The sequence below is a fragment of the Haliotis rubra genome, unplaced genomic scaffold (assembly GCF_003918875.1).
Source record: "Haliotis rubra isolate DU_JTF1 unplaced genomic scaffold, ASM391887v1 Scf367, whole genome shotgun sequence".
NCBI classification, from domain to species: domain Eukaryota; kingdom Metazoa; phylum Mollusca; class Gastropoda; order Lepetellida; family Haliotidae; genus Haliotis; species Haliotis rubra.
The window spans coordinates 379,987-391,982 of NW_025767043.1; the positions used below are offsets into that span (position 1 = coordinate 379,987).

Consider the following 11,996-nt stretch of genomic DNA (forward strand, 5'->3'; position numbering starts at 1 on the left):
ACAGGCGTGGCCTGAGTTCACTATGGCCGACCAGAGTTACCTATCCTTCACAACAAACATGTCAGTACGTGACCACGTCTACCCCAGACGAGTGACCCTGTGGCTGGACATCATCCCCAACCTCATGAAAATTGCCACTACATCTACAGCTTCCTTGTCATCTACGTCCACTGCAACACCAACCACATCTGGCCAGACATTGTTCGTACTGTCCGTCACTATTCTGGGACTTATGTGTCTGTAAAATTATATGTGTCATGGGTCTTTCACTGGCAACAGCAGTTATGTGTTACTGTTTTAAGCGGAGGAGACACGGGATTGAAAGAAATACATTGGCATGAGAACAACAGGTCTCAGGATTACTGCCAACTTTGTGTCACTTGACGATCATATTTATGTTGAAGTTGCAGGACACAGTTAACGTCGTTTTTGAGATTCTTCTTAACTCCCACTTTTAGGCTCATTCACGGGATCTGCTATCACCTATTTCTGAATCAACGATTCATTGTGTAAAGCATAAGAAAAGAAAATTGTGGTTTGGTCAAGTAGAGCATTTAGTTATTCTTTCATCATGAAAGAACACTATTATTTGAACTTCAGTTTTACTGATGACATGACGTTTGAATCGTGAAGGTAGTTAATAAAGGTGAGAACGTCCATCTGACTGGCTCAGCCACCGCGGCTTCCACAAAATGGAAGTCTTAGAACTGGTAGACTGGATTATGGACTTTGCATACCACTCTGACATGTGTAAATCGGCACGACTCTCATGGAAGCCAGGGTGGCTGAGTGTGTTTGATAGCTGACGTCAGCACGTACATTTTTGAAGAGATAACCGTGTTACAAAGCCCAATCACTTCAGTTATGAACTCCGCTTCGTTCGTTAGATTGTTATGAGATAAACCATTATTATGGACGAATTGTGCTGGCGATTAGGTTCCTGACTTTGACAGTGTGGATTTTAATAGCGATGGGATTCAACAAAACTAGAATTTGTACTTTACTTAAACAGTGTAATCCCAAATATACTATTCACACTTTGCTAAGGATCAAACCTTTGATTCAACAGAAAACTATGATGTGGGGTCTAATTTGGTTTAAATATCTAAGCTTATTGTAAGCATGGATCCTAGGCTTCAGTATGTCACTGCATTTTGTGGATCCCATACCTGCTATTCACAGGTGTTGTGTACTTGTCGATGACTCGTTCCATGATTTGCAAAATGGTTGATTGTTGCCATGAAAACCATATTTATGGTTACTCATATACCAAGTGCATAAGGCTAGATTAAAGTGCCTGTTTGCCTAAAGAGGGGTTACCATATCATTATTTATCTAGTTTTAAATGGATACAATTTCAAATTATAAATCTATGATTAAGTAAAGTTGGGAATTTGTGTGATCCTTAGCACAGTGTGAGTAGTATATAACATGTGTTACATTTCTACCGTTGGTAAAGATCTCAACGTGTACACATAACAGCATGCATCTTATCAATAGAACCTCTACAATTCCATTGAATAATGGTATTCGAGCTCATGGAGGCTTAATTTGAGTTCTTGATTGGGATTGGAGTCTACTCCCATGGATGGGAGTTTTGGACTGACCTCCATCTCTAAAGGTTCAAACGGATTGTGAACCTCTACAACAGATGGCTCAGAAGGCACCTCAACGTGCTGGAGAGCCCTGATCCTTCTCTCTAATTTTTTTCTTTTCACTGTTTGATAAGTGTTTATGGCTCCTGGATGCATCTTTACCATTTTGCAAATCTGGCTCACTTATGTGATGTGACGTCACTTATGGGATCCGATAATTCCTCTGTCTGAGAACATGACACAGATGTGTCACTCTGTTTTGTGGGCATCTGAGTAACACCATCCAGAATGAGTTGGTTTGTAACCCAGGAAATTGATGTCTGACACATGACGGAGGTTGTGGCAACTTTAGCGACTGGAGGTGGGGAAGAAATCACAGTCGAATAGTTTATAGTAGGAGTTTCAGAAGGATCTGGACCAATGTTTTGGCTTCAAGAAAGGAAATGTTTTGGGTATATATGATTTTAAGAATTTAAGATTCTCGTTGGAAAAAGGAACATGTTTTTGATGAGGCCATATGCTCTTCATTGCAGTTAGCGCACTTGATTACATTTGTGCACTCAGTGCTTTCATGGTCTGCAACGGGAGCTCACCGTGTTATATCTGCAAGTTTTTGTTCCATGTCCAAATCGCTGGCATTTATAGCACCGGAGAGGATTTGGAACATAAATATTGAAATACCCAGCTTTGATTGATTTTGGAAGGAATGCAAAGCCAAAAGTAAAGAGATAACCTTTTGTTTTGACAACTTCATCATTTTGTTTTCTGGTAAAGCGTTTAACGGCCGCAACTCCTTGATTCTTTAGTTCAGCTGGAATTTCTTCCTCGCTCATGTCTGACAGACAACAAGCCCGGTCCCTGATTATCCCTCGACATGAGTTCAGTGTCTTGTGGTCCGAGACAACAACTTTAGTGTTAACAAACTGTTTTAAGGACAGCAGATTAACTGATTGTTGTCTCCTTGCACATTCCACTAGGTAGAACCACCTCGGAGACGTGAAACATTCTCAACATCGCTACAGACACCTTTGATGCCTTTAGCAATGACAAAGAGATTAAGTTTTAACGGATTGCCATCTTCAGATGCAATGATAAGAAATCTCGGCCAAGATCTGTGACGTTTTGAAGGATTTCTTCGTCAGATGATAAACCATCAATATGACGTCGTTAGTGCTTCGATGAACCAGGAAAGGTATTTTGAGCCATGGTTATAGTAATGGGATTCGACACCTCTGTTCCCCACCCACCATGGAGTGTCAACAAGGACTATGTTGCAGCGGAATCCCATCTGCAACATTAGTGTTACAGGGGTGTTATACTCAAGATATAAAAACATGAAAGAGCTGTAATTACTAAAAGAATAAATCCAAGGCTGGTTTGGCCCATGACACTTTTCCCAAGAAATACAGAATTAAGAGGTTCGTATATCCAGATTGGCCCAGGTGCCACCGCCTTGTAGCATTGGACTCTAGGCAATTTAACAAAACAAAAAGTGTTTGATAGACCTGCCATGAACAACAGTTGTTAACTACAAGCTGTCCATACTCAGGGCATGACGTGACCAGCCGATTGATAGAATCGGGCCCATTCTACCACCCGTCTAGGTGAAGTAAGGGGCGAAGTGATGTGTTGGGCAAAGGAACATTGTTCCTGGAACCAGTGCCCTGAACCACCAGACTCCCGTCCTCCACCGACACAGTGGCGCAACCCACGGCAACACGGGCGGTTGAAGAGCTCTTAGCGTTACCCAGCACCCACCACGAGGAGGTGGCTCTTCACGGGTGCCCGGTGAAATAAGAACGGCCATAAGTGTGAAGAAGTATGTTGTGAAAAAGTATATAAACACGAAAATACAAAAAGGCCCCACTCAATGACCAAACATTCAAACACAAGATGAATACTTTGAGACGTGACAAGCATACTATATATGGGTTCCGGGTGAACAAGACATCGTTGTTGTCATTGGATACAAAGAGATGGATTGCTGATGATAGTATAACTGCTTATGCATATGGGTATCGCTGGGAACAATGAGCAACTCTTCTGGCACAAGTCCCTCGCCTGGTCCATCCTTATGGTAATACAAAAAAATGGTTCACCTTCTTTCATATTCATCAGGCTAATGTTGTATGTTTTAATGGACAAAATTGGATCAGTTGCACGGCGTTGACTTCTCTCTAGGCCACTGACTTGGTATAAATATCTTAAACTAACTCTATCTAGGAGTTTTAATTCTTTACCCCTTAGTGGTACAGATGACTCAGAAGTCACAGATTACATTTTAATGGCATTGGATGGTTTCTTACCATTTGATTCAGTTACTTCGTTGTTTGACACTGTCCTCGTTGATCCTTATTGCGAAACGTTGTTATCTGAACTCACTGTTCACACAGCTTGGTGTTTAGTTGTTTTACACTGCATTCAGTTATATTCCAACAATATGGCGGCACGCAGCTTGGTAATGAAACGTATATGAGTGAGGGGAGTTCTTATTATTAGAATGTCATCCTACATTCACATCATGTAATACATCCTGGTTGTGAAGTATCTGCGCAATTCCATCTGCCTGGGTGGGTGGGCGTCATGTGTCACGTGACCTGTAATCTTACAACTGCCGGTGCAATATATCGTCGCTATTGCGTAGTGTGCAGCTAATCAAGTGCAAAGTATACCTAGATAATATATATAACGGCATCCTAGAAGGGAAAAAAACAAGCAAAAGTTGCCAAATTAACCAAATTAGTCCTTCATCATTCACCTGATGAAGGAGTAAGAACATACGTCGAAACGTCGTGACCCTTCACAATAAAGAAGTTGTCATCCATAAACAAACCCTTGTCCTTACACACTAGTGTTAAATACAAACGGTGAGAATCTAGTTATTTTTACTGGTGTGACTCTAAATGTTAACTTACTCTGTTACTACCGAAATGTTTTTGTTTGAGATGCCCCCTGCTCGAAATGCTTCACAGCACAATAAATCTAGTAGACACGATTTAGTCTACTGTGAAGCATTTCGAGTCGGGGGTTATCTCAAATGTATATATTATGTATAAGAAAGTAAGATTCTTTATAGTTAACAACTTCTTTTACTATTTAAGTTGTTATCCATAAATAATCTTACTATCTTATTAGTCACCAACTTCTAAATGCCAATCAAACAGATCGTATATATATATTGAGAGAATCTCACCCAAGTGTCTTCTGATATCAATTATATCAACACGAGTTGATAAAGTTACAAATATCCGAGGCTTGCCGAGGATATTTTTACTTTTATCAACGAGTGTTGATATACTTGATATCAGAAGACACGAGGGTGGAATTCTATTTATCATCCAAAATCACTCTTCAATAATTTTAAATGAAAAATGTACATCTCTGAACATGGTACTGCCATTAGACTTGCAGTGCAGCGATGTCATAGCATTGTGACGTCATCAAGTACATGACGTCATAGCATTGTCAGGGCATTGTACAAAATCTACTGTCAAAGCGATATCTCCTAGGAGATATCGTTTGATCTCACACAAGCGATATCTCCTGTGGAACACAGTTTTGGATGATATATATATATATAAAGAAAGTGATGAGAAAACCGAGCGTACAGTAGTACATATATAAGAAGAAGTTTCTGAAATAATCACACGACACGGATCTTCTCCAACATCGGGAGAAAGTGAAAATATATATGAAAGTGAAATATATATATTTAAAATCCTTAATCCTCGCAATGATACGAGGTTCGAAATTCTGTGCTACTTCACACGAAAACGAAACTCTAATTCTGTTTAATTTCAATGTTCATAAACATTACTGACGCACTCTCAAATTGCTGCTTTTAAAACATTGATCAACAAGGGGAAAGTTCTATGCATAGATAACTTCTTTATTACAATATTCGCGACGTTTCGGTGTAGATACTTGATAAGCTAATATGAAGATTCAATGAAGATTCATCTCCTTCTGACAATGAAAACATTATTAAATCAGTTCAAAATTACATAATTGAAACAAACCACTTTACAGAAATTAAGTAACACCTTAAGAATATAAAACGCATTTGGTATCTTGCTTTTTGTTTTTATTTTGAGTCATCCATTAATGTCTGCTTCATAGAATTGATTATGCTGTACTATATACGGAGAAGCATTGATATAGGCCTTTTGGGCCTGTTTGCTTATCCCGTTCCCATTTTGTTATGTTATGGAACATATTGAATGTAAACATTAATTGAAATAAAACATCGTTTAAATCAAATATTGTAATAAAGAAGTCGTTTATCCACAGAACTATCCCCCTTGTTCACATTGTAGGTTCACATTGTAGGTTCCCGGCCGATCCTGTTCCAAACTGACGGTCTTTAATGACGGCTGAGGCCCGGGAAGGGGTATTCCTATAATCACGCACAATAACACCACACTGATTCACTCAACACCAACCTAACACATACCTGTAGACACCAGGTAACAATAGATTATGAACAATAGATTATGAACAATTGCAGATTAACACGATCTGAGCGGATACACATTGCTTGGCATTGACGTTGTTGTGACGGTGCATAATTAACATTCCATTCAGTCTACACTTTATCCGATTGGATCTCGGTAATTCCTTCACAAACGCCATTTCTATTTCTGGGCTAATCTACTTCTCCAGGAACTAAATCATTTCTATTGTATTCCACCAACACGTTGATCCCTCCTTAGTTGTTTTCTTATGCAATAATGTCGTTAACATTACACGCTAGACGTGTATATAAAACAGCAATGTTCTGTTCCGCATCAGTCAAAGCTTCTTCGGCTAACGTTTACTAGGTAGGTGTGGGGGGACGCTGATTTTAAGGTCTTTGTTTATAGGTATATCTTATGATCAAATGTATTTTTTGGATCGTTTCTTTACGATAGGAAATTTAAACAATTTATGTTGTTTTTTATTTCATGGAAAATGCTATTGTAATTGTTAAGTTACTTGAATACTCATTTGTGTATCCTTGACTGATATTACGAATATGCCATATATCTTTGTCGTCCAGGGTTTGATTCCCCACACAGGTAAATGTGTGAAGTCCAATTCTGGAGTTCCCGACTATTGCTAGAATATTGTTAAAAGCAGCGTAAAAGCATACTCACTCACTTTGTCACTTTGTCTTCCCCGGCCTTGAAGTTCGGTGTAGTATTTTCTTTAGACAGTAAAGGTTAATCGGTCTCAGCTCGTACCCGGAATCCCAAAGTACTAAAGCATGGCGTGTTAGTCATGTAAATATTTAATTAATCTCGTTATATGGCGCCCCTGACCACAACATTGCTTCTTTCAGCACTCCTCCAAGATGAAGCTGGTCCTCTGTTTTGTCCTCCTTCCTGTCCTCGTCCTCTCCTCGCCATCTTTTAAGGGGCGCCTCCTGGAGCTGCTGGAGAAAATGGAGAGGAGGCAGTTGGAGGACACGACACCTTATAACGAGGGTACAACGTACCAGGTCGACACTACTGAACCTCCCAGCACAGAGTTTGACACGGAAATGACAACTACATACGACGTGGACACCTCAACAGTGGTCAACCCCGACGCGACATCAGATGCAATTGAAGACGACATGGCAACACCTGTATATGACATGGCGTCGACAACATTAACGCACGAAGACGCCAAAGATATGACAACTCCGTGTGCTTCCGGTAGGTGTTTCATTTTATGAAAAATATCCCCATTTCAATTTATAAATATAAAACACCAATGAAAGAAAATAACCAGTTTCAAAACAAAACCCATTTGGCGTAGATACCAAATTATGTCAGAATATTATTTGAATGGATCGCTGAAAACAGTATTGACTCAGGTGTTTGCAAAAACGATCAGCTTGACCTGTCCTGTCCTACCTGTTGCACCCGCCATTCGAACAATTTGCGAAGCGATACTCCTGCCATACGACGGCGATATGCAAACAAACCAGACAATCAAGTAGTTGATTGAGCAGGAAGTGCAGTGACACGACAGCGGACTGACTGATTTCATTGAAACGCATGAAAAATATGTTACTTTTATAGTACATCTGCTGACTACAAGTGCAAAGATTTAATTGAAAATTATACAAACAAAACCATTGTAAGCTCTGCATTCGTTTTGCAACACACTAGGAGTATGTTAATTGGTAAGCCGAAATGTGTCTCTTAGCAGAAATTTCTCAGGGATGATGTGGTATTTTTGCTGCTTGTATTTTGTAGTTAACCTGGCATGGCGAGTTGGTTGAAGCTGCTGAGCTTATCAATATAATAACTGGAACTTCAGCCCGTCAGCAAAAACGATCACCATGTTCAAGTATAAATATCACTCCAATAAACCCTTTCCGGATACCATTTGTCCCAATGGAATAAATAGTTGTGACAATAAATTGAAGGGAACACCGCAAATCATTGATAACACATGCAGTTTGTGTGTTCCGTCTGCTAAGTATTTCAAGGCGATATTAATTCTCCTTTCATTTCCTTTGAGTCTTTACTCTTTCTCAACATTGAGCAACTTTCATTTCAGAAATGGCACCACGTGAATATGTTAGGCAAGCTACTGAAGGTGTGTGCATGCTGCTGTCGTTCGTGAAAGGACAAGAACAGCTCAGGAAAGTATTTGGTAATAATGGAGGTCCATCTCTGATGACTAGTCCAGATGGGGGGCTACCGACTTTGCCTTACCCCATGAAGAGGCTACTTAACCTAGATGGTCCAAAGCCTGTACAGCCTGCTCCAATGGGAGGGAATCCAGACCGGTCCGCTCCAAAGGGAATGCTACCTAAACATCATACTGACAAGTCTTTCCCCTGGGAAGAGGCTGAACAGAAGCTCCAGGACCTGTGTCAGCTCATCAACAGCTACAGCTCTGAACCTCTGCAGCTGGCAGAGAAACTGGTGCAACAGATGGGAGGTTAGTAAAGCATACACCATAATTGCATTGATGAAACTCCATATTCTAGTTTGAATGTATTACTGATTTAATTCCAGGTTCTCTCTGCCCTTTCTTCTAAGTCGCGTGAATGTTGGGAAGTGTTGATTGCCTTCAGTGTTCCACAACCTGATAATATTTCCGTGCGATTATTCAAGGTAGAAAATGTCTACCTTTTGTCACTTGATGTAACTGAAACAGTTTTGGAAGGATAATCAAAAGTGTTTTTCAAACATTTGTTTTAAACTGTGCAACAGGTGTTTTTATATGTTATTTCTTTTCCAGCTCACATGGGCCGTTAGATAGTCTCTTCATCCGACTGAGAAACACCACAAGCCTCACCAAGACCACTGGCTACCCTGCCATGTTGACATTGAAGTTACTCAAGCTACATAACAGATCATCTAGTACCTGTAGAAACATGTAGATATGTAATGATATTTTTGTAAATAGTAACATACAATAGATTTGTATTGTAACAGAACAGATCACTATTTTTTAAATCATTTTATGAATATATTATCTCTATGTTGATTGTAACAGATGGGATGCATATTTGATGGAAATACACAATTATTGTTTGTACCTGAGTCTCTGTGTTGTATTTGCATATTATATATTGTCTTTACAATGAAGATGTGCATACAAAGGAATATGAACTTAGGGTCAGGCCCTAATGACCACATAACTAAGTCACCTGGTCACCTACCATCGGATAAGTGGGTTCTTTTAAGTGCACAGGGTTGTGTTTTGCGTACTAGGGGTTGTGACAACACTGAAAAGCCTGCAAGTAATGTTAGCTCGAAGGTTTTTACACCCGGTCACAAGCGGGCATCGATCTGTTTATCTTTCGCTTACTAGCGCGGCGCCTTAGACAGCTCGCCCACCTATATCCCTTTGACATCATGAAATGGCAACCAAAAATATTACTGTACAATTTTCTTCGTTGTGAAGCTCACGTATCGTCATTCAAACCTGGGCATTGGGGTACCCTGATGGTTAAAGCGTCCGCTCGTGACGCCGAAGACACGGGTTCGATTCCCCACATGAGCACAATGTGTGAAGCCCATTTCTGGTGTCCCCCGCTGTGATATTGGTGGAATATTGCTAAATGCGGCGTAAAACCATACTCACTCACTCACTCATTCAAACCTCGTATGCCGAATTGCACAAATGCTATATAAAAGCGGTATTTGAGATAAAGAGCTTTATTGCTGTGTGTTGTGAATCAGGCATCGCTTGCTATACTTATTGCGATATATTGGGAACCAAAAAGCAATTGGCACTCATTGTACTGCGCTTATTTTTTCAACGGACTTCCAGACACAGTGCTTATTGCGCTTACTGGGTGTAATTAATTGGTTATCTCCCAACTGACAGACACCCATTTGACAGACACCCAATTGACAGACACTGAACTAGAAGGTTAATTAGGGTAACACCTACGGGTATAATGGAATACTGTAAACGTACTTATTTTCGCGTGGTGCAATTTTCGCGGAATTGACAGTTTAGACTACATCGCGCGGTCAATTATTCGCGCAATCAGTAATTGCCGGCACTGCCGCCACTAATAGCAGTGAAAGCAAACAGAGTGGCTTAACCTGTCAGGCGGCGTTTATTGCTTACTCACAGGAAATCCCTATCTGTGCGATATACGGAAGAGATGAAAAACACCTCAGTCTTATGTTCCGAATTCTGACGATCTGACGAATTAACTTCTACTGTATATGAAGCTCTTTGTGATTTCAAACAAGCCGGGTTGTTGTGAATGAGATGATTGAGTGTTAAGTGACTATTCGCTTCATGATGTAGTGGTAAATAAAATCTTAATGAATAAATAAAATACTGCTGTATTATTTCTTTCCGAGTCGTTTCATGGTAATCTGTTTTGTATTAAACCATCTGTCATGTGACCAATTTCCATGGCGGCCACAACACACATTGCTGTTTTCGCTAATTCGGCGATGGGATTTGGCTCATTATTTAATTATGTTTTGGGAAATCCATTACAGCGACAGTTAAGTATGATTCTTTATGCTACTATCAGTCAGCATTTCAAGATTCCCGTAGATTTCTGTCTTCAATCTTGATGTGTTATGGTAACAACTCAGGGGCGAGCGTGGCTAGAATCAGGCATCGCTTGCTATACTTAATACGATATTTTGGGAACCAAAATGCAATTGGCACTCATTGTACTGCGCTTATTTTCTCAACGGACTTCCAGACACAGTGCTTATTGCGCTTACTGGGTGTAATTAATTGGTTATCTCCTAATTGACAGACACCCATTTGACAGACATCCAATTGACAGACACTGAACTAGAAGGTTAAATAGGGTATAGTGGAACAGTCCACTGTCTAGTGAGTAGAGCCGGGTGAGCCTGAAACAGGTTCGTTACTGAGAAGTTTGATTGTGGTTAAAGAGAACTTTGTTGTGGATAAAATATAATGATTTATTTTCTCAAAATTGATTTTACTATCAATTACTATCGAATATAAAACCAGGTTTGTCACTGAGAGGTTTGATTGTGTTTAGTGATAGAAAAGCCCCCTCCCAATAATAGCATATGTACAACAGAAGTTAACTGAGAAAATGTTTTGTTGGAGAGATATAAATATGTGCATATTTGAAAACATTCTGATTTGCGGTAAATGAGATACCTGCATTGCCATGTAAGATACGATTAATACCAATCAGTGTTCTAATTTCAACAATACTTTCTAAAGATTGTAACAGTTTATGTCTTTGAGTAGTATACAATGGACATTCAAGGAAGTAATGAAAAACATTCTCACATCCACGGCCACATTCACATGAAGCGGCATATTTTAAATATTTATTCTAAATAAATCGTAATTAGTGTTTTTATTTGGACTATTCCATTATAATGTGTCGGTAACAGGTAGTAGATAATCTGTTGCCCGAACCGTAAATGTTGTTGTTTTAAGGTGTCTGCGAACTGGCTGTCTGCGTAATGGGAGGACACCAATTAATTAACCCCGGCGCTTGTTAGAGGTCCGGCGATTATTAGAGGAAGTACAGTAACTCCTGTGATTGTATCAGTATTGCACATTTTTGTGAAAACGCATTGTACGAAGTGGAGTGAGGTGTCAAGGGCCAACGTTACTTTCAAACTTGTGGGAGTTATTTATGCACAAGACGATACAACACTAACGTACATACAAGTACTGAACAAATGCACCCACACATCATAAAAACAAATAAAACTCGTTCGAGTATAAATAGGGTGGGTAGCGTATTGGTCCAAACGCTCGCTCGTAAAGCCGTTAAAATTTCGATTCGGGACAATTGCCGTCAGTTTAAAATGGGTGAAGCCCCTTTCTAGTTTCTCTAGATATTGCTAGAATAGGATTCGTGTTACCTTCCTCCGTCACTCCCTCTTCATTCATTCACACCCACTCACTAAATTGTATTATGCACCTATCAATATTCTATCTATA

General features: G+C 39.8%; 2 protein-coding genes across 2 annotated transcripts in view; one reads left to right on the top strand and one right to left on the bottom strand.

Moving 5' to 3' along the window:
• The window catches only part of LOC124285712 (uncharacterized transporter slc-17.2-like), an 83,622-nt gene extending 79,471 nt beyond the window's left edge, over positions 1-4,151 (bottom strand). Inside the window, exon 1 of the mRNA XM_046721988.1 lies at positions 3,902-4,151. The gene's annotated coding sequence lies outside the window, so the exon portion shown is untranslated. The remainder of the gene's footprint in view (positions 1-3,901) is intronic.
• Positions 4,152-6,913: 2,762 nt separating this feature from the next.
• LOC124285714 lies at positions 6,914-8,833 on the top strand. Its single transcript, XM_046721991.1, has 3 exons — positions 6,914-7,273; positions 8,127-8,513; positions 8,817-8,833. The coding sequence occupies exons 1-3, from the start codon at positions 6,928-6,930 to the stop codon at positions 8,831-8,833; spliced, it is 750 nt and encodes a 249-aa protein (XP_046577947.1). The 5' UTR covers positions 6,914-6,927.
• Positions 8,834-11,996: the final 3,163 nt, after the last annotated feature.